At 52.9% G+C, this 26,743-nt stretch overlaps 1 protein-coding gene across 1 annotated transcript; it reads right to left on the reverse strand.

Moving 5' to 3' along the window:
- Positions 1 to 4,583: 4,583 nt before the first annotated feature.
- Positions 4,584 to 17,991, reverse strand: LOC142024931 (zinc finger protein RFP-like). Its single transcript, XM_075017289.1, has 8 exons — positions 17,566 to 17,991; positions 14,771 to 14,866; positions 13,917 to 14,147; positions 13,299 to 13,321; positions 12,545 to 12,660; positions 7,512 to 7,532; positions 6,727 to 6,747; positions 4,584 to 5,241 (listed from the first exon to the last, which is right to left on the reverse strand). The coding sequence occupies exons 1-8, from the start codon at positions 17,980 to 17,982 to the stop codon at positions 4,724 to 4,726; spliced, it is 1,443 nt and encodes a 480-aa protein (XP_074873390.1). The 5' UTR covers positions 17,983 to 17,991; the 3' UTR covers positions 4,584 to 4,723.
- Positions 17,992 to 26,743: the final 8,752 nt, after the last annotated feature.

Raw genomic sequence — 26,743 nt, forward strand, 5'->3', positions numbered from 1 at the left:
CGAGAGTTGAGGAAGCGTTGTTCTAGGTCAGCCATGAAAATATTGGCATATTGAGGGGCCATGCGGGTACCCATAGCTGTGCCGCTGATTTGAAGGTATATATTGTCACCGAATCTGAAATAGTTGTGTGTGAGTATAAAGTTGCAGAGCTCAGCCGCCAGATGTGCTGTAGCATCATCAGGGATACTGTTCCGGACAGCATTTATTCCATCTTTGTGTGGGATGTTGGTATACAGAGCCTCTACATCCATGGTTGCGAGGACAGTGTTTTCTGATAGGTCACCAACGTATTGCAGCCTTCTCAGGAAGTCAGTGGTGTCGCGGAGGTAGCTGGGGGTGTTGGTGACATAGGGTCTGAGGAGAGAGTCCACATAACCAGACAGTCCTTCAGTGAGAGTGCCAATACCGGAGATGATGGGGCGTCCAGGATTTCCAGGCTTGTGGATCTTGGGTAGTAAGTAGAATAACCCTGGACGGGGCTCTAGAGGTGTGTTGGTGTAGATCTGTTCTTGTGCTTGTGTAGGGAGTGTCCTGAGCAGACGGTGTAGCTTTTTAGTGTATTCCTTGGTGGGGTCTGAGGAAAGTAGCCTGTAAAATCTGGTATTGCAGAGTTGTCTGGAAGCCTCCTTCTGGTTGTCAGACCTGATTAATCAAAGAGGCAGATAAGGGAGGAGCTACTGTCATCATGGACAGCCACACCATCGTGGGTTCATTCAGCTGCTCATCTACCAATGTAGTTTATGCCATCATGTGCCAGCAATGCCCCTCTGCTATATACATCGGACAAACTGGACAGTCTCTACGTAAAAATTGCCCTGCACAGCAGACCCCCGACTTATGGGTCGGTTACATTCCTGAGCAACCACATGTCCAATTCTGAATAAGTCGGGACCTGGCAGGGGAGGGGTCCTATCACCATCGGGTCCCCCAGTCCTGGCTGAACCAGGCTCCCTGCACCTGTGAGCGGTGGGGAGCCCAGACCCAGGTACAGGTACAGCAGTGCTGGTCAGTTTCCTGACTTCAGCAAGCAGAGGGGAACTGGGAGCCAAGCTGCCACCTGGTTCCCGGCTCCCCTCCACTCATGATTTCGACTCCTGTTATTGCAAGAAACTTGTAAATAGAAACCGTGTAAATCGGGGGTCTCCTGAGTTTTCAGCTCCAGCCTCCCCCTGCTGGGCAGCTGCTGTCAATGCAGTGGAGTGGGAGCAGGCCACCTTAAAAACATCTTGTCCCTGTCGGCTTCTGCTTAGAAAGCTTCCCAAGGTCACAGGTTCCCTGACCTGGGAGGTAGCTGCCACCACCCAAGTGAGAAAGCCCACTTTAGAACCCCAGCAGACACACTTTGGATGTTTCTCTGTGGGGTAACCCCAAGTTCTGACACCTTTCTTAGGAGAGAGCTGGAAACAAATAGGAAGAAATTAAGCTGCAATCTGATAGCTGCCCTTTCAGTCTTAGGCCTGTATATACCCAGACCTGCTCTAGGATACAGGAACAGATGCAGAAAACAAAGGTGATTCAATAACAAACGAAAAGAGTTATGTGATAAAGCACACTGAGGGGGCGTCTACACTTGGAACTAACTTGGAAGTTAGGCACTACACCAAAGCAGCCGGCCACTTCGAAGTCCTCACTCCATTCCTGGGAATGGAGCAGTGCCCACCTTCAAAGTTTAAATTCGAAATAGGGTGTGTGGAGATGCTCAGCTTGGGTGTTTACTTCAAAGTAAGCAACTTCGAAGCTATTTTTGTAGCATGGACACAGCCTTAATTGCTCTGGAACACCAGGCAACTAAAGAAAGGGAGAATACAGCACAGAGAATTGTCTCCCTGGGATTCAGTTTAAAAGTTAGAGTGGGTGTCCATCACCCAGCCTGAGAAGTCCTGCACCAACCCCAAACTAAGAATAACCTGATCGCATCTGACAAAACATTTCCTTGCTACTTACATGTCTGTCTGCCCAGATCACCTTGTGGCCTGGCTAGTTACTGAACTCCTTAAACCCTGTTCAGGCTTAAATGTCTCTCTCTCTCTCTCTCCTCTGGCCCCAGCAAAAAAGGCCTCTCGGCAGGTAACTGCTTCAAATAAAAAATCCCCCCTCTTTTCCCATTGGCTCACCTGCCTGCTTGCTAACAGGGCACCCACTCTCTGGGTTTAACCCCTCACAGGCTTTAATGATGCTCTCCCATTTGAGCAGCTGTGTATTGTGCACTGAGCAAGGAGCAAACCGAGAGATTGTGAAAGGAGAAAATCTACAGGGAGAGCGTGTGTGTGTGCGCGTGCACACGTGCTGTTTGAGAACAAAGACACAGGACTGGTGTGTTGTGTCTTTGGAGTGGGAAGCGGTTTAGGGTGAGCAGGACTTGGTTAGACAAGAGACCAGCTCGTTAGTTAAGACTCAGCCCCAGAAAATGTTTAATTTTATTTTAGAGATAATCATTTGTTCCCAGGGTTTCTCTTTGCCACTGTGGGAATCTGGGTGCTGCATTTGATGCTCTTCCACTGCACGGCCCTAAGGACAGATCCCAGCGAAGCGGGCGTGGAGCTGACGCTCACGTGGAGTTTAGGGGGTAGAACGACTGGAAGCAGCAACTGAGTGGCCTGTGACCAGGGTTGGACACTCCAGGCGGATGCTGACCAGTGAAGGGAGCTAACTGGTGACCTGCAGCGTGAGAGCTGGGTCTGCACGGTCTAGTGCTGGGGTACACCCGGGGGGAGGCCACCTTGGGCTGCTGGGTCTCAGGCTCATCCATCTCATTAAAACTGGTGAAATCTGTTGCTGTTTTTGCATCTGTGTATTCACATTTATACACCGATTCACAACGTGTTTAGAGGCTGCAGATGGATTTTCGTAGAGGTGCCACAGGGTCACTTTTTCATCGGAACGTAACCGAAATTGCCATCACTTTGGGGGACATTCGGTAGGTTGGAAGGGCCCTGCTAGCTCCAGGGATGAGAAGTGGGACCCAGCGTGAAAAGTTTCCTTGTTCCTGGTCTGGGGGAGGGTGCGGGAGGCGTGGGAGGGGAAGGAGGTGCGTGTAGCTGTCAAGCTGACTCAGGGCTGGAACAGACAAGGTTTCATGCTAGGGGCGGGTGACGGCCAGGTGCCTCCCAGCCCTGACTACCTGGGGACCCCACACCGAGCAGTAACTCACTGCAGGTTTAGGCAGGTATAAATCACACCCCGAAGCCCCAGCCCAGTGAGAAGGACCGCGGGAAGGTGCTGTCCCTGCGCAGGGCAGCCGAGTCCCAGCGAACTCAGAGCTCTGCCTCAGGCCACAATCCTGCCCCGTGAGACTAAACCCAGGGTGCGTGGGAGACACAACCCAGCTCCTCCACCCCCGTCTATATCACAGCAGCTTCTTTCTGGCAGATCCCCTTGAGCTCAGTGCCACGTGTCTCAGACTGAATGCGGCCGCCTCTCATCCGCCTGCAGCTGCTCCTGGCCCCCGAGTGGGGGATTGGGAAGCTGCAGAGGGAAACAGTCACTGTCACAGTGTGTCTCTGTACCAGGGACAGGCCCAGAGCTGATACTGTTCCTCCCCCTCCCCCTCGGGGCAGCTCGGCTCCAGTATTGTCCATTGTCTGTCACTTTCCTGCCCAGCTACAGCTGAGACAACGGCCCAGAGGAGCGCGGGGTTAAGGGGCCGGGCCAGGGATGAACTAGACCAGGGCTCATCAAACTTTCTGAGGCAGAGGGCCGAAATGTGACCTTTTGACCTGTCCGTATGGTCGGATGCAGGTGATGCTTTTTAAAGTCACCGACCGTCCTACTCACACCAGCCTCCTTCAGAAATAAATGAAGCTGCAGAGCTTTACCGGCCAGGTGGGCCTTTGTTAACCAACAAGGTGCCAGTCACCTGAGCAGGTCACCTGTCCGTGGCCTTGTTGGGCAATATGCCATTGCCTGTCTCCTGGGTTACAGGGCCACAGCCAAACCCCTCAGCTGGGCACTGGAATCTGCTATGGGACTGTCTCTGTCACAGACTTCTTCCCAGGGCTAAGGCCCCTCTCACAATAGGTCACCCCCGAGCCTCTCATTGTGCTCACCTAGAAATTTAAAATTTCAAATACAATCCCAGAGCCAATACTTGTTACCGGTCGAGTTACAATTGTACAAACATCTGAGCCGAATAAAGAGATTCAGGCAGTCACCAGACACCTCCCTTGGCCCCGTTGGCAGAAGATTTGGTACAAGCAGAGAAGAGCGGTTGCCATCATATTTTGCATGTTCATTTTACATTGCAGTAATGCCCCACCTCAGCACAGGGACGTGCTGGTCTGTTCCCTGTTGGGGCTGGGGGGATCCGAGTGAGCAGGGAACCAAACCCACCACTCTGCCCCCAGCAACTGATGCCAGGAAATGAAAAAGCAACAAACACATCAGAATTGTCTTTCCTGCTTTATTTACTGTAAATACCTGACAGACCCCAGTGAGATCTAAGGACATAGATCGGTACAAATCGCATCCAGCTCCTGCTCCTGCACAACCCTCATTAATTACTTGTGTCCTGCCCCCGCAGTAGCCTGGCTGTTAGTTCTGCCCCTGCCCAGCCCCATATCTGCCTCTCAAGGCCCCTCTGCCAGCCCCAGGGGATCATCTCTCTCCCCCTCCTGTCCCTGGGGCTGCAGGGAGGGACGAGGAAGGGGCATCCAGGGATCACAGAGCTGGGCTAGGGAGATGGGAGTCTCCAAGGTCATAGAGACTGAGGCTAGAGAGGCTGATTTCAGGGACACAGTCGGAGCCGGGATCTACGGTCCCACACCCCCAGCCAGGGCTGGATTCTCCCCCCAGGGACGGAGCCCGGCGGGAAAGCAAAGATCGGGGCCTCGGTACCAGCATCGATAAATGTCACCTGCCCCCGGTCACAGTCCACACACACCCGGATCCTGCAGGGGTCCCGGCTCAGGGGCAGGGGGGTCACAGGGAAGGTGAGAGCTTGGAACTGACCATTCCACCGCCGCACAGCCCAGACCCCCCCCTCAGGGCTGAGGCTGATCCGTCCCTTCCTCTTCACAGACTCTCTGGCCACCCCCAGAGCCCAGGACCACCCATCCCCCACCTCCACCTCCCAGCAATGTCTCCCCGAGGTGAACCCCTCACAGCCCAGCACACAGGTCTCATCGTTGAATCTCTCCGGGTTGTTGGGCAGTCGCTGCCGTGTGTCTGTCCATCTCACACTTTTCCCTCCCTCAGACAGGACGAGTTGGGGATGAGCCGTGTCTGGATCCAGAGTCACATTGGCTGCAGGGGAGAGAGAATCAGAGCATGAGGGGCAGAGCTCAGCCCTGGGGGAGGGTTTGATGGGTCAGTGACAGAATCGGGCCTGGCTGGAGAGTGACTCAGGGAATCTCCTTCCCCCAGGCTGTGACCGACAGCTCTGAGATCTCAGCCCAGGGCTGGGGAGAGTCACTCACAGGCAGGGCCGGGTCAGGGACAGGGTGAAAGGATCGGCTGGGCCAGGCCTGGGGCTCAGGATCTTTCCCCTCCTGCCCCCACCTCTCCCTGGGGAGGGACCAGAGACTCTGGGAGCCTCAGCAGATGGTCCAACTCAGTGACCATTGGCACAGCTCCCCTCCCCACAACACACCTTAAATCTCCCTGTGTCCCAGCTGCCCCTGGGCTGGACTTTGCTCTGGGGCCTCCCCACCGCACCCGGCCTGCTGGGAAATGTCACAGCTCAGGGAATAACAGGCCACACGCTACCAGGATAGATCCTGCCCTGAATATCACAGCTCAGCAGCAGACGAGTCCATTAGCCTGAGGCAGGGAGGGAGGGGTTAACACTGGGGAAGGGGTTTGATGGTAGAATGAGACAGAAGCTACGAGTGTGGTGGGGAGAAGGGGGATTAGGTTTCTGTGGGGCCCTGGGTCAGAACATGGGGGCGTCCCCTTCCCACCTCCTGTCCCTCAATTCCTCATGTTTGTAATGTTTCTCTCATGGGGTCAGGGCACAGGGCAGGTCCCAATCCACCTACCCAGCGCTCCAACTGGACACTGGGCAACTCCCTCACCCTGACTGCGCTCCCTGGCTGGAGTGCTGGGTGAGCAGCAGGCAGAACTGGCCTGGGGCTGTAGATGCTCATTTTTCCTGGGCTCCACAGCCAGCCAGGGGCTCTGATCCCTGTCCCTGTTCTCCCAGTGGGTAATTACCCGTTGCAGAGGGAGGGGGAGTGTAGAACAGCGGCTGGTGGAAAGAGGGAGAGGGCCATGCTAGTGATGGGAGGAAAGTGATGTCCTGTGTACCAGAGACAGGCGCAGGCTGGGATCATGGTGGGTGCAGAGAGGCAAAAAGTAAGAAGCTCCCAGCTCTGCTCACAGGCGCTCCCCAGGGGTGTGTAATGGCCCCAGGAGAGCCCCTGGCTCTGATCCCGGCTCCGTCCCTCTGCTTGTGTCTGCAGCAGGGATCACCCACAGACACAGTCCCTGCTCATCCCATCAGCGTAGGGTCACTGGAGAGCTCATGGCTTTCTTCAGAGGGGAGAATGAGAAGGGAAAAACAAGTGCCCCTGACTGTATTCCAACTGAGCGTCCCCCCCATTTGAACAAGTTGCACAAACCTCTCCAAAAAGCAAAGCAGGTAAATAAACAGCCAATGTCTCATATCGCAACAAAATCATAAAAGTGACATTGAAAATGGAAAACTTCCACACAAATGCAAGAAGCTGCCGCAGGAGGATCTGATTTGGGACAAACATTTCTTGTCAGTGGAAGGAGAATGACACTTACCGATGCCCATATGCGGTTTGCCTAAAGATGAAAGAGACACACACACGTTAGGGGTTTCCCACTTGTAATGTTTTTATTTCCCTTTATCCTCACCACAGCAGTTCCGACTGAGGAATTATTTCCACACACTCTCCCCTGAAGGAGCTCAGACTGGACAGGTTGTGTTTAGGGTTTTCTTGTCCAACCCCTGCCCTCCCCTTTCCGGTAATGGAACCGGTCTGTGCCCCTCCCACCACTGCTGAACAACTGGCTCCGCAGAGGAGTTTGGGCTGAAAGCAGAGCTGGGGGAGGAGCAGAGCTACAGCTGGGGAGGGAGCTGCACTGGGGGCAGAGTGGAGCTGTGACTAGGATGGGAGCTGGGCTGGGGGCAGAGTGGGAGCAGGAAGTGCTCCCTCTGCACCCCCATGTGGGCTGGCCTTGGCCTCCTGAATATTCCTGCATGTACCCCTAGGAAGGTGGGTCCCACTGTTTGGGGGTCACTTGAGTGGAGGATTCATCAATCCTTCTGGCCTTACGCTCTGTGTCTCTATTGCTGAACTGACCATGGGTTTTTCTATTTGCTTTTGGTGGGAAATTTATCCCGTCTAGTCAATCCCCACATTTTACAAAGTTACATGAAAAACAACTCACACCTCCAAACAGAAAGGTAATAATAAAAAAGCACGTCCGCAAACACACAGAAAAGGGATTTGTTTGGAACAAGATAAATTTAATGCAAAAACCTCCCCGCAGGAGGATCTAATTTTCTTACAAAACCTTCTCAGAAGAAGGAGAATGACACTTACTTATTTCTTCATTCAGTTTGTCTGAAATTGAAGAGAAATAAATGTTATATATAATATAGATGCACGTGTCTGTCAGGCAGTTCCCTTTTCTTATGCCTCATTTCTCTTTATCATTATAAAAAAATGAAGACAGAGAACTCAACATCTCCTTCGGGACATTAGACAAAACCATTCATTGGTCCCTTCTGGTCTTGAGCTCTGTGATTCTATTGCTCTACCAGTTTTTCAAATTAGCTTTTGCTACAAAATAGATCAAAAGTGGTGCTTCCCCACATCTTGGTCCTGCTGGAACTGGACTCGATGGCCTCTCAAGGTCCCTTCCAGTTCTGTGATTCTACTGTATATTTTAGAGAGTTTGTCTCTTTGTATCCTCCTAAATGGGAAGAGGTAGGACCTCCAAATTCAGTATATGGATTCCTCTTACCAGAATTTAAAGCAATATAAGGGTTTGGTTGTGTCAGGAAAATGAGATGTGCCTGGAATGGGATTTATTCTCATAAAACCAAACAGGATCACTGAATCCAGGACAGTCCTCAAAATTAACAACCGAGTAAATGTTGAAAGAGACTGAACCAAGATGAGCCAGAAAAATTTAGGATGAACCTAGAATAGGCTTGTTTCTTAATAAATCTTCCAGAAATTTCGAAGAATGTTCTGTTTCAACACACCTAAATCAATGCTTAAGGTTTGAAAACAAAAAGAAAATGTTACTGGAAACCACATTAACTGCTGCCTTTTTTTTTGTTAACACACTGAAGAAAAAGAGAATTTAAAGCAACAAAAAATAAATACACTTCATGAAATTCCCCTCTATAAAATGTATGAAAAAATTCAATGGAAATGTGTTAATCTTTTTTTTTTTTTTCAAAAAAAGTCCAGAATAAAAATTAACTTCATCAAAACAACATTGTAATTTTGAAAAACACAACCATTTCAATGAAGGATGGACTTTTCCGTTTACTGTCAAACAACCCCGAATTGAGTTAAGGACCTGAGCAATGCTGGGTGAATCTGCTAGTGAAGTTATAATCAGGATGTACAGAACATTTCAGCTGTCATAGGGTTAGTTAGAGCATCAGAGGGGAAATGCAGCATGACCTGCCTATGCCCCAAGAGAAGGGAACTGGGCAGTATTTCTGTCCAAGTGTCTGTCATTTCTCACTCTAGTGGTAACATGACACAATCCATCATTTACAGTCAAGCCCTGAGATACAGTCACATCTGCTCTGACCGAGTGACAGACACCGAAAACTCCAAGATCTCTACCAAACATTCAGAAACCTGAATTACCCACCAGGAGAAATGAAAAACAAATCGACAGGGCCAGACAAATACCCAGAAACTGACTTCTCAAAGACAGGCCCAAAAAAGCCAAAAACAGAACACCACACGTGCGTCTACACTTGGAACTAACTTTGAACTTCAAAGTTATGCACTACATCAAAGTAGCCAGTAGAGAGTCTACACACATTTTCCCTTCCTTCAAAGTCCTTACTCCATTTCTGGGAATGGAGCAGTGCCCATCTTCACAGTTTAACTTCGAAGCAGGGTGTGGGAAGATGCTCAACTATGAAGTAAGCAACTTTGAAGTTATTTTCATAGTTTAGACACAGCCCACTTGTTTACCTGCAGCCCCCAACTCAAACCCCTGCAACACACCATTAAAGACCTACGACCTATCTTAAATCAGGATGCCGCTCTCCAGAAGACCCTAGGTGACCGGTCTGTTCTTTCCTATAGGCAGCCTCCAAACCTAATGAGGATTCCCACCAGCAACCACAGTTGATACCACAATAATACTAATCCTGGAACTTTTCCTTGCAACAAGCCCCATTGCCAACTTTGTCCACATATCTATTCTGGGGACACCACCACTGGACATAACCACGTTAATTACAGAATCACAGGCACATTCTCCTGTTCCTCAGCTAACATCGTGTATGCCCTCGTCTGCCAACAATGCCCACGCACCCTGTATATAGGACAGACGGCAAACACTCTTCCACAAAGAATGAATGGACATAGAACAGACGGCAAAAGACTCCAAATTCAGAAACCCGTCAGCCAGCACTTTAATGGAGTGGGTCATCCTGTTAAAGACCTGAAAGTTTGTGTTCTACTGAAAAGGGACTTTAACAACTGCCTGCAGAGGGAATGCTCAGAACTAACATTCATAGAACCATAGAACACTCGGACTGGAAGGGACCTGGGAGGTCATTGAGTCCAGCCTCCTGCCCTCATGGCAGGACCTAGTACTGCCTAAGCCACCCCCGATAGACATTGATCTCACCTGTTCTTAAATCTCTCTAGAGATGGAAATTCCACAACCTGCCTAGGCAATTTATTCCAGTGTTTGACCACCCTGACAGTTAGGAACTTTTTCCTAATGTCCAACCAAAACCTTTCTTACTGCAGTTTAAGCCCATTGCCTCTTGTTCTATCCTCAGAGGCCAAGCAAAACAATTTTTCTCAATCCTCCTTATGACACCCTTTTAGATACCTGAAAACTTTTATCACGTCCCGCCTCAATCTTCTCTTTTCCAAACTAAACAAGCCCAATTCTTTCAGCCTTTCTTGATAGGTCGTGTTCTCCAGACTTTTGATCATTCTTGTTGCTCTTTTCTGCACCCTTTCCAATTTCTCCACATCTTTCTTGAAATGCGGTGCCCAGAACTGGACACAATGCTCCATCTGAGGCCTAACCAGCGCAGACTAGAGCAGAATGACTACTTATGTCTTGCTCACAACACACCTGTTAATGCAGCCCAGAATCATGTCTGCTTTTTTTGTTACAGCATCACACTGTTGACTCATATTTAGCTTGTGGTCCACTATAATCCCTAGATCCCTTTCTGCCATACTCCTTCCAAGACAGTCGCTTCCAACTCTGTATGTGTGAAACTGATTGTTTCTTCCTAAGTGGAGCACTTTGCATTTGTCTTTATTAAACTTCCTCCTGTTTACCTCAGGGCATTTCTCCAATTTGTCCAGATCATTTTGAATTTTGACCCTATCCTCCAAAGCAGTTGCAACCCCTCCCAGCTTGGTATCTTCTGTGAACTTAATAAGCGTACTTTCTATGCCAATATCTAAATCGTGGGTGAAGATATTAAACAGAACCGGTCACAAGATCCCTGCGGAACCCCACTTGTTACACCTTTCCAGCAGGAATGAGAACCATTAATAACTACTCTCTGAGTACGGTTATCCAGCCAGTTTTGCACCCACCTTATTGTAGCCCCTCTAAGTTGTATTTGCCTAGTTGATTGATAAGAATATCATTCAAGACCATACCAGAGGCCTTACTAAAGTCTAGGTATACCACATTGTGGCAGGGTGGGGCCAGGAGAGGGGAGACAGGAGTAAAAACAGAGCGGAGACAGAGCTGGCAATCAAAGTGGGAGCAGCTGAGGAGTAGGCTGCCCTAAATCAATTAGGGCCAGCTGATCCTGCTCAGGGCTGCCTTTATAAGCTCTTCTCCACGCAGGACAAAGGGGAAGGGTGGTGAAGGAGAGTTTGGGTTCATACGGTGGGGACAGTGGACTAAACAGGGCAGCTGCGGCCCAGGAGTGCAACTGACTCTGCCACGCACATCCACTTCTTCTCCCTTAGCCACAAGGCTCGTTATCCTATCAAAGAAAGTTCTCAGATTGGTTTGACATGATTTGTTCTTTACAAATCCATGCCGGCTGTTCCCTATCACCTTTCCACTTTCCAAATGTTTACAGATGATTTCCTTAATTACTTGTTCCATTATCTTTCCTGGCACAGAAGTAAAGCTGACTGGCCTGTAGTTTCCTGGGTTGTTCTTATTCCCCTTCTTATAGATGGCCACTAGATTTGCCTTTTTCCAGTCTTCTGGAATTTCTCCTGTCTCCCTTGATTTTCCAAAGATGATAGCTAAAGGCTCAACTACCTCCTCTATCAGCTCCTTGAGTATTCAACGATGCATTTCATCAGGTCCTGGTGACTTGCAGACATCTAACTTTTCTACGTGATTTTTAACTTGTTCTTTTTTATTTTATCTTCTAAAGCTATCCCTTTCCCAGAAGCATTCACTACATTAGGCATTCCTTCCTCAGACTTCCCACTGAAGATTGCAACAAAAGTCATTAAACATCTCTGCCATTTCCAAGCTTCCTGTTACTGTTTCTCCCTCCTCACTGTGTAATTCAAACTCACAAAATATGAGGACTAGAAGGGACCTCAGAAGGTCATCAAGTCCAGCTCCCTGCCCTCAAGGCAGCACCAAGTACTACCTAGACCATCACTGGAAGACATTTATCTAACCTGTTCTTAAATATCTCCAGAGATGGAGATTCCACAACCTCCCTAAGCAATTTATTCCAGTGTTTGACCACCCTGACAGTTAGGAGCTTTTTCCTAATGTCCAACCTAAACCTCCCTAGCTGCAGTTTAAGCTTATTGCTTCTTGTTCTATCAAATTCATATTCAAATTTGACAGATTAACATGCGGTTTGAACAGCAACAGCAATTACCTGACCTGTTATAAGGACTCTTCTACATACTTCAATGTTTTATCTAACTCTTAACTTCCCCACCTTACATACACCCACATACACCCACATACCCCACTGTCCCTCTGCTCTTCTGATTTACCAACCTGAAGAACAATTATTCTGATTTGTTAACCTTGGTAACAATTTTTGGACCTCATATATCGAGTCTGTTCTGGTATGGCTATGGTCTGAAGAAGAGGGTCTGTCCCACAAAAGCTTGTCATCTAATAAATTATTTTGTTAGTCTTTAAAGCACTACATGACTAGTGTTTTGTTTTGATAGAATACAGACTAACACCACTATCTCTCTATCTCTAATGGTAACTGTAATGGCACAAGATACTTTTGGAACAAATAAGATTTTTAATTAATCAACCTGTGTGTGGTCGACCCCAAGTTTGTGCCATTTTCACCCAGCAATTAAATAGAAGCACAACCTAATTGTGAATCAATTGAACAGAGCCTTTCACATTCCATTAACTCACTTTCCCTTCCTAGATCCCTTGTAGGTACCTTTGAACTTGCTCAAAGTCTTGGAGAGAGCAGTAGTTTTCATGGAGAAACCACTGACTTGTCTTTCCAGTTCAGGGGAAATCTCCTCTGGCGGCTGGAACTTCCCCTTCTTACACCTGGACAGAAACAACGTCAGATGGTGATACGGCATTTAGTGACTCGGTTCTTCAGTTCTTGTCAGTGAGTCTCTGCTCTAACAGGCTGGGCGTTAGAATCCCTCGGCCTCTCCCAGCCTGAGAGCAGGTGCAGCACAGCCCAGGGCCCTGCAACATCCACTCGAAGGCCCTATTAATATTCTTGAAATCCGGCCTGGAGAGACCAGCTCTGGGGACAAAACGGGAATTGCGTCTCCATGGCCCATTCACGCCTTGGCCTCCAGGCTCTGAGGGACAGGATGCTGCCAGTGGAAGTGCTGTACAAATCTGCCCACTAGGAACTAGACTCAGACACCAATTCACCCAGTGCCCAGCAGTAACAAGCCAATGTTCCAGCCTCATAGTCCTGGGGCAGCCGGTCCCCCAGGGAGGTGACTCCTCTAGAGAATACCTGAGGTCAGACTTTGCCATTGAGGGGATAATTGTAAAGTCTGTGCAAGGGTGAGACCCTCAGGCTGGAGATGATCGGGGATATTTGTAGCTTAGATGTGACCCTCCCCTAACATCTCACTGAAGAGCCCTGGGGAGATTCGGTGCTAACATCATCTCTCAGCTCTTTCCCAACACTGGGAGGTGGGAGGGGAGTGAGAGCCACGTACCTCCTCAAGGTGCTTCTGACGTCCTACAGGGGAAGGAGACAAAAGAATCTCAGTCCCATACAACACACACAGGGGATCCCAAGGAAGGGAGTTTGCAAATCTAGGGAAGAGGGGCCCTGCCCTGGCCCCAGGGCCTTCGATTCCCTGAGCTACTGGGGCTTTACCATCTCTAATATCTCTGTGTTTGTAACTCGAGACTTCTGACTGTTGGACCCCAGAGCTTATGATTCAGGAGCCTCCCTTCCCTGTGTGGGGAGCTGGGACGTTTGTTACCACAGGCACCAGCTTCCACTTCTCCCAGGGGGTGCAGAACCCCACTCCCACTCCACCCCTCCAGCAATGCCACACTTTGCCCCACCTCTTCCTGCCCCCGCACTTCCTCTTCCCCTTCCCCTTCCCCATCTCCATCTGTGCCCATCCCCTCCCCCCAGCACACCCTTGACTTGTTTCTTTCCTCCCCATCCCACATCTCCCCCCCCAGCTGACTGTGGCTGGCAGGACGTGCAGGGAGAAGTGGAGGAGCTGTGGCTGGTGGGTGCAAAGCAACAACTTAACTTTTTCAATGGGATCTCCAGCCCTGGGGCACACACAGAGTCTCTGTGTTTCCCTCAATCTCACCTGCAGGAATTCACTCGTTGGCTTCTGACACTTCCCCTCCATCTCACCCATCAGCTCACTGAGACGGGAAATCTGCGCAGAGAGTTCACTGACACTGTCATTCTGGAGCCTCACAATCTCCTCCTCCAGCTTCTCCAGCTGGGCCAGCAGGAGTCGCTCTTGTTCCTCCAGGAACTGCCGCAGCTGCTGGAATTCCCATACGATTTTCTGCCTCTCGGTTTGTGTCTGTTTCTGTAGGAAGACAGGGGACGGGCTGGTCAGGGACATGGGTGGAGCCTGGGCCCTGTTATGGGGAGCTGAGTGTGCAGGAGGGAGAACATCTTTGAAAAACCTAATATCTGACGTTTGACTCTATTCTGTGCACACAAGGCAAAGGATTCTCTCACAGTTTTCCCCTTTGTCCCCTGTTATTGCTGTAAGGGAGGTTTCTAGGCCTGTGATGCTCAACATATTATGTTATTCAAGGACTCTGGGAGTTCAGGCAGCAGGAGGCCGGGCTCAGCGCCGCACTGACAGAGACGCAAGTGGAGAAAAAAGAAGGAAGTGTGTGTGAACAAAAGGAGCAGATACAGCAGGCAGCACTGCCTGGGGACAGTCCGTTCCCTTGGGGAGGGTTTGTGGGAAAGGCACAAGGGACAGATACTAACTCATCCCCTGCAATGGAATCCCTGCCCTGAGCCATTTATACTCTAACTGCAATGGAAGCTCAGGGCTTGTCTGCACACGGCTCTAACCCAGCAATCCCCGATCACAGAGACACTCACTAGCCCTCCTTCACCAAGGCCACACAGGAGTCTGCCTCCAAACAGACCTCCCTCTGCCAGCCCTGATGGTTCATAACAATCGGCACCTACCAGGTACTCCCGGCTTTTCTCTTCTCCAGTCGCTTTCAGTCCCAGCAGCTTTTCACTCTCTTCCCTCAGAGTCTTCAAACAGGCCTGGATTTTTCCCTGAGGAAACAGAAAGGATTTGGGAGGTTTTACTTTGGGTCGAGAGGGGGGTGGCGCTGGGTGTTTCTCCCCAGGACTCAAGATAACTGTTAATCTTTGTGAGGTCAATACTCCCCAGGAGAGGACACGTTATTAATGCAGCCCCAGGGCTGGTCACAGCCAGACATGTTACAAATTCACGTTAGGGCTTTTCAGTAATTTGTGTGAGATCTGGGTTCTGCCCAAGCTTTGTTGGTACTTGCGAATTGCGGAGTGGTGCAGCACATTCCAGGACACTGGAGTCACATGGGGGTGAACCAGCTGCTCCATCTGAGCCCTGTTGTGGGTGGGCTGAGGGCATCTGAGACCCACACAGCGTTCAGCCCAGCGACCTCCTCTAGTGCCGGCCGCAGCATCTGAGTTTAACCCCTTGTGGAGCTGCACAGGAGTTCAGCCTCCCAGTGGGAGCCTCCTCTCCCTGTTGGGCCTGGGGCCTTCAGCAGCGCGTCTTTCCCTCCCAACGGCTGCTCCTCTTCACTGCTCAGTGCCGGTGAGATGGGCCTCATAGCCTAGTGGCTGGATACGGGACATGGCCTTGGAAAATTGGGGGTTTATACCCAGCTCTGCCACTGACCTGCTGAGTGGGCTTGGACAAGTCACTTCCCCTCCACATGCCTCAGATTCTCTTCCCACCCTTTGTCTGTCTTGACCAGTTAGAGTGTAAATGGCTCAGGGCAGGAATTGTCCCTCACTAGGTTCTGTGCAGGGCCCCACACACCCAAGGGCAGATCACATCTGGGGTCTGTAGGAGCTGCTGAGGTGCCAATTACAACAATAAACCCTGTGATAGAATTGGCAATAAGAGCCACAACTTGTAACTCGCCCTTCTGCAGCCTGAAGGCAGCTCTCTCACCTAGAACAGCCTGCAGCCCCTGTGAGTCAAACTTCACAGACCATTGAGCAGCTCCTGGTCTGTGCAGAGTGCCCATGGGTCCCTGGGGAGCAGGGTTTGAAAGGGATCCCACTCCCATTTTACAACAGCCGCTATAAAAGGCAGGCAGCCAGTAAAGACCCACGTGGAGCCAGCTGCCTTCTGCAAAGATGAGTGAGTGAGGGCTGGGGGATGAGGTGGATGAGGTTATATGGGGGACTGGAGATGGCTGTCTTCAGTGATGGGGACGGGGATGAGGATGGGGATGGGGTAAGAGCAGGGGGCTGGAGGTACCTGGCTTTGTGGGAGGGGAGGGCCTCTGGCAGTTGGCTCGTGGGGCTTGCGGTGCTCAGGCGGCTGGCCCTGGCAGATTGGGGATTGGGCAGCTGACCCTGGCAATGGGCAGCTCGGGCATCTTGGGCTGGTGGGTGGGCAGCTGGCCCCAGCAGCACAGGGCTTATATGGCTGGGGCTGGCAGGTGGGTGGCTGGCCCCAACACCATGAGGCCCAGATGGCTGTCCCCAGCAGCGTGGGGCTTGGGCATCTCAGGATGGTGGGCAGGTGGCTGACCCTGCCAGTGTGGTGCTTGGGTGGGCAGCTGGCCTGCAGCTGGGGCAGGTGGCTGGTGGGTGAGTCGCTGGCCCTAGCAGTGCGGGGCTCAGGCAGGCGGCTCTGGCAGTGCAGGTCTTGGGCTGGCAGGTGGCTGGCATGGGGCTCAGGCAGCTGGCCAGCTGGGGCTGCACCAGGCACCTGCAAGGGGCCAGGAAAAACTATTTGTACTTATTTTTAACTTCAAATGACATTTCTGTATCAAGTTGTTGTGTTTATTTTAAATGATGTATTGCATTTTTTCTTGAAAGGGGGTTTGGATGATGGCAAAGAAGAGGTAGGGGGTGAAGGAGTCTCTAAAATATAAATAGGGGCATGATGCCAAAAAGTTTGGGAACCACTGCTTTAAACCAACCACCCCCCAACCTACAGAACTGAAAGCCATTTACAAGCCCTCAGGGTAATTGCTCAGTCATGAGGAAAACTAACCCTGAACAGTATGAGAGAGAGAGAGAGAGAGCCTATAATGACCTAAAAATTCCTATCCCCGTTCAAACCAGGTGCTTTTTAGGTCATTATAGGGGCTCTTTTGCATACTTGGCTTAATCTAAATTCTTGACACCCCCCCCCACCTTCTGCCCCTCTGCTCTCCGATTTGCTCACCTTGATCATTTTTTTTTCTGATTTCTCAACCTCGATTGCTATTTTTGGTTCTCTGTGCCTTAAATATTGAGTCTGTTCTGGTCTGGCTATGGGCTGAAGAAACGGGTTTGTCCCACAAAAGCTCATCACCTAATAAACTATTTTGTTAGTCTTTAGAGTGCGATTGCACTGCTTTTTTGTTTTAACCTCAATCTCCAGCAATGGCCGTTATTAGCACCTCTAACTCTCAACAAGCACACAGGGTGTATTTCCAACTACACACAACAATTACACACTCAGCATGTCAGAATGTTAAAAATAATCAATGACAAAATAATCTTTTGTTCAAAGCATCTCTAAGTTATGCATATTGACAGTCACAGCCCATTTTCCATACAGCATTGGGGGGAGGGGTGTCCCTCACAAGACAAACTTAAAAACTTAAAAACTTCCTTTGTTGCCTTTTTGCCAGGCTGGAGCATCACGAATTTGTACAGCAACTTTCAGGCCCTGAAGGCTGCACACACCGGAATGGTGCCATTGACTTGTCAGTAAAATGCAAAGTTATTACCCATCAGCCTGGACAGCAGCTCCGTACCTTGTACTCCTGGGCAGCCTCCTGGATGGGAACCACAGTGTGAGCGCGGTGAGCCTTGGATCTATCACACACCACACAGATGGGGGTTTGATCCTCTTCACAGAACAGCTTCAGAGCCTCCTGGTGCTCCCCACACACCCCGTCCCCGCCTGCTCCCTTCGCTGCCTGCAAACTCAGACGTTTGGTTATTTCTACCATGTTTGCCAGCTGCCTGTTGGTCTGGAGGCTTCTCTGTTGCACAGGTTTTCTGCACTGAGGGCAGGAGGCGGCTGGGTCGGGTCCCTCCCAGCACTGGCTGATGCAGGCTCGGCAGAAGTTGTGCCCACACTCCAGAGTGACCGGGGCTGTGAAATACTCCAGACAGACGGGACATGTGGCTTCTTCCTGGAGACTTTGCAGGGGGCTCCCTGCAGCCATGGCTCCCTCTGGGCTGGGAACAGGGTGAGTTTCACTTTCCTGAGCTCAAGAGCTGCGGCACGTGGGTGTTTCCCTTCCTGGATCTGACTCAGGCTGTTCGCCGGGCTGGGAGGAGCTCACCGGTAACACCGGGGCCCTGGGACTCCCACGAGCTCATTGACTGGCCTAAGCGCTCATGGGCAGCCGGAATAAATCTGTTACACTCTTCCAGGTGCCGCAGGCTCCTGCTTGTTGTGGCTGAAACAGACTAACAGGCCCCCAACTGAAGTCAGAGCCCTGGAGGCTGTTGCGGGAAAGGGGCCACTCGGGCCAGTTTCAGGTGTGGGGAGTCACTGCCAGGGGTGCTGGTGCCTGCGGGGGAGGGCGCAGGGAGGCCACCCAGAGGGGCCGGGAGGGGCCGGGGACACCCACTTGGCAGTTAAAGTTGTGGTGGGGGCAGCGCGTCTCTGGAGTGCTCCCTCCCCGCACCTGTGCTCACAGAGGCTCCCCCGGACGTCAGCCTCCCCCTGTGGCGCGGGGCAGGGGCCGGGGCCGTGTGTGTCTAAGGGGGCCGCCAGTCTGGCAGAATTCACGGCTCTGCTTGGAGGGGGACACGGGTGTTTCTTTGTCAGCATTTCTCATTATTTCTGGCTGAAATGTTCTCAGCTGCACAGAATAAAGGGCCTGAAGTGGTTTTTAAAGATTTTTTCCCTCCCTTTCACAGTTGTGGGAAATACCTGGGGGCTCAGACAATCGGGCATCAGGGAATTGTCGTTCAGTGACCGGAGACCCGGAGATGCAGAAAGTTTCTCTCTCCATTTGATCCAACATTTCAAGAGCACGTGTCCTTTTCTAGGTAGTGCTGGGGCTTTAGTGGGGGGCTTTTAGATGTTCACCGTTTTTCAAAAATAATCAGGAGGTTTACTTTTTTTTTTTTTTTACTTGGCAATTACAACATTGGCAGCCACAAAGAAGTCCTTAAGGAGCACCACGTGGCTCCGGAGCCACAAGTAGCAGATTCCTGCCCTGGGGAAAGGAGATTCCCTGAGCAACCCCACCCTCAGCCAGGACTGCGACTCTTCTTCTGTGAGCTTCTAATTTCAATGACTGGGTGGGATTCATGGAGGGGCAGAGATGTTGCAATGCAGAGCATCACCTGGTCAAATATGTAGGTGCCTGGATAATCACAAGAACACCACGACCCTGAAGCGTAATAGCTCACACATTTATTAATCGGGGTACAGTTGTTGGATTTCTGGCTTGCAAGAGGAGTTGGCCTGTTTTCCCTAGTTACCCCATTTTAGGCTGTTTTGGTCTATTTTAGCAGTAATGCAAATGGCCTGCAGAGCTCACACTCTGTTTCCATGTTAGGTAGGTGTTACTATTGTAGGCAGACACTTACGAACATGGATTTAAATAAGTGTATAAATAGCCTGTTAGGTGAGTATAAAAATATCTGGATCTCATGTTCCAGCTTTGCTATTGTAACCGCACACTGAGGTAAATTGGTGGCCCTTATCTTGTGGAGCCTCAGCAGGTGCCCAACAATATCATGGCCCAGGTACATCCGTTCTCTTGTTTACCGAAAAGTAGTGGCAAAGGTCACCAGGTGGCATCTCCCTGGTGCTCATTCTTAGAATTTGCCCCTGAAGCTGCGACGTAGCCCTTTGTGCAGGAGTCTGCAACCGAAATAGCAACAAGAGCCATTGTTTTCAAATTCAGCTCCAAAAGCCAAACTTCAAAAGCCGCAATGCATGTGAATACAAGACAGTCCTTAATAGATATGTACAAATAGTAAATAACACCCAACGGTACTTTGTGTAATCCCTGTTTTAAGAACAGCACAACGCAATGATTTTTACCGGTTAGAAAGTTGTTACCCCATTACCTGTGTTTGCAGCAGAGTAGCCCTGAGAAACTCCAGCTCAGATCTGGGCTCCACACAACACACGCTGAGGGACATCCTGGCCCTGAGGGGTTTGGTTAAAATGGAGAAGACAAAGGGTAAGAAGGGAAACTGAGGCACAAAGCAAGGCAGTGAGTTACTGAGGGTCACCCAGCATGTCAGTGGCTGAGGTCATCATAGAAGCCAAATACGCCTTGTCCTGTCAGGGCCCTACCCTCTAGATCATGCTGCCTGCTAAGCAGCAGCACCACTGCCCCCATGAAAGAGTGTGTCCGCTGGGGGGAAGTGCTGTGATAAAGGCCCCATGTCCGGCAGGGAGAGGAGGTCCCACTGGGATGCAGAACTCCTGGGCAGCTCCGCGAGGGGTTAGACATCGATGCTGCGGCCGACACTAGAGGAGGTCACGGAGCTGAACGCTGTGTGGACGCTAATGCTTTCTGGCCCCCCACAACAGGGCTCCAGACAGCGCAGGTCCCTGCCAGGTACCACTGGGATCAGCCTGGAGCGTAGCAAAGCTAACCCCAGGCGGGAGCTGCCCCCTGCAAGGCTGAGCTGTGCTAGTGTGTACGTGGGCAGGGACAGGCCAAAGTGATTCCCTTAGTCCCACCAGGCAGCCTTTGGACAGCGCCGGGGCGCACTGCTTCCGGGTCCGTCACCTGGGCCTGCGACAGTGGGTACATTGCCATTGAAAGAGCCCCTCATTTCAGCCAACCCCAGCTGCTCTCATCCAGACAGCCCGTCCAGTCAGGAACAAGAAGTCCTGGGGCCCCTTAGAGACTCACAGAGGCTTTGGAGCATGAGCGTTTGTGGAGGCATCCGGGGAAGTGGGTCTTTGCCCACGACAGCTCAGGCTCCAAAATCTCTGTGAGTCTCTAAGGGGCCCCAGGACTTCTTGTTCTCGAAGACACAGACTAACACAGATGCCTCTCTGGTACTTGTCCAATCACGGTGGCCACTGACCTGTCCCCACCCCTCAGGACATCCCCACTCTGCATCCCTGGGCCTGCTCCCACCAGAGCCAAATCTCCCAGGGGGACCTGCCTTCAAGGGACACTTAAAACTTCAAATGTTGCTGCTGCTGGGTCCTGCTGGTGAGGGGGAGACAGCCCCATGCAGCCCTACGGCCTCGCTCAGCCCAGCGGGGGGGACATTCCCAGTCCGGCAGGGCTGGGGAGTGCTGCTGGGGGCGGCGTGTGGGAGACGGGGTCTCACAGGGGCTGTGGGGAGATCTGGGCAGTGAGGGGTGGGGCGGTCGGGGGCACACTGGGCAGTATGTGGGGGTGTTCGAGGGAAGGCTCAGGAGTTTGATGTGGATGCGGGTGAGTGTGTTAAACACCCTTCTCCTGGGGAAGCAAAACCGTTCCTCCAATTGAGTGTGTCCCCTGTGGCTGACCCCGAATGGCCCCTCCCTCTGCCTGATCCCCTAACGAGGGACAGTACCAGGGAGGTCGCCGTGTGAGTCTGTATTCCAGCAACACACGCCTGCCAGCAGGGAGCGCTTTAAAGACTGAAAAACTGATGTGTTAGGTGATGAGCTTCCCTGGGACGGACCCACTTCTGCAGGTCTCTGTCTCACACATACCTGTGTCCAGCTCTGTCTCTGCATCCCACAGTGAGGAGTGGTGAGCGGGATTCACACCAGAATTCGGTGTGTTAGGGGTTAATTTACGCTGTGGGGGAGGGGAAGAGAATCAGTAACCAACAGTCAATGGAATAAAACACCCGGTGCTGGGACCGGGGACGTCGCAGTGGGCAGGAAGCCCAGCCCCAGCCCAGCGCCCTGCACACCCCACACGCTCAGCCCCCGGCTGGAGAGCTCTGCCCTCGGGCAGCGCCGGGTGGCGTCCGTCAGGGCGGCGGGGGCTCAGGACCTGCGGCCGTTGGCCTGCGGGGAGCCCTCGGGGGGCGCTGAGGAGTCCCTGGGCGGTGGGAGCTGAGGGAGGCGGCGGGGGCAGGGGTGCGGATGGGGCGTGAGGGGACAGACGGGCGGGTGGGAGGACGATCTCCTCCTTCCCCTCCCTTGGCAGGCAGCAGCCGGCCGGCGCTGGGCAGCGTGACGCCCGCGCTGGCTCTGCCCTGGGCCAGACAGCGCTGCTGCTGCGGGGGTGGGGGCAGTGCTGGGCAGCCGCCCTGGGACGTCCGTCCCTCCGTCCGTCCGTCCCCGGCTCTGACAGACACCTGGGGGGGAACCTGCCCCTGGCGCCCTGGGGGGCAAACAGCTCTGAGGGGATGGAACGCTGAGGGAAAAGGGCGGGAAAAACCGGTTAGTTCCGGTTCCAGCCGCCAGCGCCCGACCCCCCCCCCCCGCACAGCTGCGCCCAGGGGGGTCCCAGTCGGGTGCTCCGACTCCATTGGGAGTGCGACAACCCAGTGACCACAACCACAGATGAGGCCACGGACACGTGTTCAACACAACCCCCCAGCGGGTGTGTCCGCAGCGCGCGGGGAGCCCAGTGACAGAGAGGAAGCCCCGCTCGTCTCTACACTGTCAAAACAAAACGCGGCCAAGTCGCACTTCACCTTCTCTGAGGGACCTGAGGGTTGGGATTTGTGCCTCGAGTCCTTTCACCTTCTCTTCTAAAATGGCTCCCAGCTCACCCCTGGGCCAGAGAAAATCCTCTCTCTCATTCGGGAGGAAGACAAACACGGCACATGCCCCGCAGGTCACAACACCAGAGCTCTCCCCAGCCACGTCACTCCCCATTGCTCCCTTGACAGAGATCCCTTATTTGTTTCTAGTGCCGCCTTGGAGGGCACAAGAGAAACCCCGTACGAGAAAGGTGAGAACAGGTGTGTGGCTCCTCCCAAAGGCGAGCTGCCTGGGAGCTGCTCCTGTTCGCTGCTCCTCACAGGAGTCGCTGGGGCTGCCTTCTTTCGGGGCTGCGAGCTGGCTAGGCCCGGCTGAGTTGTGAATGAAAAGCCCCGGGCAGCGCGGAACAGCCCACGTCCTGCGTCCCTCTCCCCGTGGCCAGCCCGGCCCCTCCACGCACCCCAGCGGCAGACGGCCGTGGAGAGGCAGCTGGTGGCGTGGGAGTTCCTGGCTGAACAAGAGCGCCTCCTGCTGGCACGGCTGGGAGAGCGGGCCCAGGAGATCGGGCCGAGGGGGGAGGAAAATGCCACCCAGCTGGGGGAGAAGATTTCCCGGACTGGCGCCCTCAACACACAGCTGGAGGGGATGTGTCAGCAGCCGGCGCTGGAGCTGCTGCAGGTGAGAGGGCGCTGGACGTGCCCAGGGCCCTATTAAGGAGGGGACTGAGGTGCCTGAAGCTCCAAGCCCAGAACAATTCAGACAGAATTTTTTGAGAGACGTTTTGAAGCACATGCTCCAAAATCTCTGTTAGTCTCTAAGGGGCCACCAAGTCCTGGTGCCTTTGGCCTGGTGCACCTATGACACAGGCCTCACAGTCTTCAAAAAGCTTTTCCCTGAGGCAGTGCTCGAGGACAGCATAAACAGCATCGCGCACAATTGAACGCAGACCTTTTTTACACTGACGACGGGGGACTGGCTCACCCACTTCCATACCAAGCCTCCTTCTAAATTCCTCACCGCCGTCGTCCTTGGCATTATCTTCAGTGGTTTGTATCGGTGCTGAGCAAAACCAAGATGGGCCCATTTCATCTTCGTTCTCTGACACAACGTCGTCCTGGGGCTCTGGGTCCTCAAGGAAGGCCCCGTCGAGCTCTGGAGAGATTCCCAGAAAGAAAATAATGCAAGATCCTGTGGTCTTTTTAGGTTTTCACAAAATCCCATGACACCGCCCCCCCACCTCGCTCATTCGTTTCTTCCCTCGTTGGCTTCTTTTCCGTTCTCCTTGTCCGACTCCTGCAAGCTGCGGCCGCCTTCCTCCGTGGGGTGGACAGAGAGAGGCCGTCTACCTTGTCGGGCCGCCTCGAGAGCGGTTGGGTTTCGGGGTCGGGTTCCGGTGTCTCCGTTAACAAGGGTTGGGCCAAAGGGCTCCCCTCGGAGCTGCCGCGGATGCGGCGCTTTCTCCACGTGCGGCGGAGACCCGTCGGCACATGAACAACGTCCGAACTCCTGGCAGGGCTGGTGAAAGTGTCCCTCTTCCCGCTCAGCCTTTGCACAGTTCTGAAACACGCGCTCTTGGAGCCAGATGGCCTCTTTGTGGGGGTAGCGCTGCGCTCCGATTGGTAGAGGGTGGCGGGGCGAGTCCTTCGAGGGGTCGCATGACACCCTTTCCTTCCAGTCACGTGTCTCACTTGACTCGGCTGTACTACTACCCCCCAAAGGGCACGTTTTCCGGTGACAAGGGGCGGGCCTAAAAAGATTGGGGTGGAACTTCTGGTTGTAGAAAGGAGGGTCGAAAGGGTTAAGGGGGTGGGAGGTCTGGTGAAAGAGGTGGGCGGAGTTAAAAGGGCTGGGGCGTGACTGAAGGGAAAAGGGGGTGTGGCCAAAGTTTGATTCTGGTCGGCCACAGCCCCCGGAAGTGACACGAAAGGGCAGGACTTCCAATGACAGGTGGGTGGAGCTGAAATGGCTGGGGCGGAACTTCTGGTGAAAAGGGCGTGGCTAAAGGGAAAGAGGGCGTGGCTAAAGTTGGATTGACGGCAGACCCCTTATACTACTCAGGGCTTTGCAGCAGGGCACCTGGCTCACACCAGACTGGGGGGTGCCGGGGGTTGGATGCATTGTGGGCGGGGGTCTGGATCAGGCAAGGCTGGAAGGCGGTGGAGGGGCTCTGGGTCAGATCACGCTGGGGCGGGGGGCGGGGGGCGGGAAATGTCTGGGTCACACCAGGGGCTGGGAGGGGCTGGTCAGCCCGCGCGGCTGCTTCAGTGGCTTCAGCTCCCTGCCGGCAGTGACCACCTGCGGCCGCCAGGGGGCGCGCTAAAGCCTCCCGCGGCCGCCGGCTCCCCCGAGCCGAGGTTCGAGCCCGGCGCCCTCCGCCGCCGCCGCCCGGCCGCTGCTCCGGGAGTAACGGGGCTCCCCGGCCAGCCCCTCCCGGGGCGCTGAGCTCACGGGGAGTTGGCCGCTGTGCGGGGAGCTCGGCGCTGGGCTGTGCCGGGGCCGGGCCTTCTGGCGGGGGCGAGGATCTGGGGCTGCTCCCGGGGGTGGGGGACACGTGGCGCCGCTTAGCCCCGCTGGGGGTGAACGCTGCTCTCGGAGGTCACCTGGGGCGACGTCCCCTGCAAGCCGGGCGCTGCGGGACCCAACTGGCCCGAGCCTGCCGCGGTCAGGGGAAAGGCGCCCCAGCCTGGCAGGGACCTGCTGCAGCTGGGGAACCCCCCGGCCCAGGGGAGCCCCCGCCAGCCCCAGTCCTACTGAGGGCAGGGGAGGGATGTCGATCTCCCGGCCCATTCCCACGTGGTGCCTCCCCCTGCCTCAGCCTGGGGGCTGTGTTGGGGGGAGAGCTGGGGTGGGGTCCTCTCTGCTGTAGCCCGGGGCCAGCCGGCACCCCAAGCCCTTCAGACCTGGCTCCACCCCAGAGCCCGCACGCCCAGGCAGCACCCTCACCCCCAACCCTCTGCACCAGCCCTGAGCCCCCCTCCCACACGCCGAACCCCTTGGCCTCACCCCCCCCCCACGCTTTGTCAGACTACTGATATGGAGGTGACTTGTCACGTTTCACATGAGGGGTGCAGGGAACAAATTCATTCCACAAGTGCCTGGGAAAAGTTAGCAGAGGAAGCACCAACTGTGAGCCGATGCCCATGTGCCAGTTCAAGGTCTGGTGGGGCAAAGAGGGTGATGCCGCACGAGCAGGTGCGCTGAGCAGCCAGGGCAGGCTGGGCTCTTTGGTTTGTGTTTAGTTCGGGTACAGCAGCAAGAGGAAAATTACACTTAGAGAGGCTTTAACAGTTACTTTTATTTATACACAGATAGAAACAGTTTAACTAAGACAAACGATTAAAGTTCAACAATTTGTGAATTTTGTGTTAATAACTTTAGCAGCAGTTAACAGGGAAACCGCTGACAGCGATTTTACAACACAAGGGGCTGCCACGAGTAAAAGGGGGTTTGAAAGTGACCGCCCAATTTTATGAATGAAACCAAGATGGCCGCCGAGTGAGTGACAGGACGATGATTTTCTTGTGGTTACTAATGTTTACAGAAGGTCATTGCTGACCGCAGCTCGCCAATTAAGGTGAGGACCCCCTGGGGTTTGACAGACAAGATAATGATTTTCTACAGTTCTATGTGAAAGGTAATGGCCGATCCATCGCAGTTTTCCAATAGATCAAAGTGGTAAACGCGTTTTAAAGATAAGGTCAGGGCTTCCCCTGGTTTGATTGACAGGCTAATGGTTTTTAGCACTTTATAGCCAAAAACAGCTAGTACCCGCGGTTTGTAAAGGGGAAACAACACAATTTAATTTAAGAAAAGTTCTAGACAAACTCGCTAGCTTAGACCAATACAAGTAATGTGTACACAAGACAGGCACGTTGCAGGTGTGAGTTTCACTCCTGCCTCTTAGACCTGGTGGAACCAGAGTCTTTCCCTCAATTCCTATAGGAAAGAAGTGCAATACAGGTGTAATTCTTACCCCTGCCTCCTAGATCCGGTGTGACCAGAATCTTTCTCTCAGTCCCACGGGAAGACGTAGATACGAACCAGGCGTCCCCAGTCTCGGGAGTCAATACCGGACTTGGCCAGCAGGTGTAGGTGATTGGAGCTCAAAGGAGGTGGGCTGCCAAACCCCTCTTTATACCCCTTTGGTCACGTAGGCTTCTTCCTGGTTTCAAGTGGCCAATTGGGGAGGAATGTGTTTGAACCCCAGGTTTCCCAGGGAAGGTGCAAGGCTCAAAGGACCCCGGCTACTTCAAAATCTCCTTATCTGCCCCCTGCTCATAGGAATAAGGGAACTTTGAAGTAGCCAGGGTCTTTTAAAAAACAAGCTCTATCTGGAGTATCCATCT

This window comes from Carettochelys insculpta, chromosome 22 (assembly GCF_033958435.1).
Source record: "Carettochelys insculpta isolate YL-2023 chromosome 22, ASM3395843v1, whole genome shotgun sequence".
Lineage (NCBI taxonomy): Eukaryota > Metazoa > Chordata > Testudines > Carettochelyidae > Carettochelys > Carettochelys insculpta.

Coding starts and splice junctions, on each gene's coding strand:
- LOC142024931 (XM_075017289.1), bottom strand. CDS start 17,982: ATGGCTGCAGGGAGCCCCCTGCAAAGTCTCCAGGAAGAAGCCACATGT. Junction 14,867..17,565: donor AGGCTGCCCAGGAGTACAAG/GTACGGAGCTGC, acceptor CTGTTTCCTCAG/GGAAAAATCCAGGCCTGTTT. Junction 6,748..7,511: donor CAAACTGAATGAAGAAATAA/GTAAGTGTCATT, acceptor TTTCATCTTTAG/GCAAACCGCATATGGGCATC.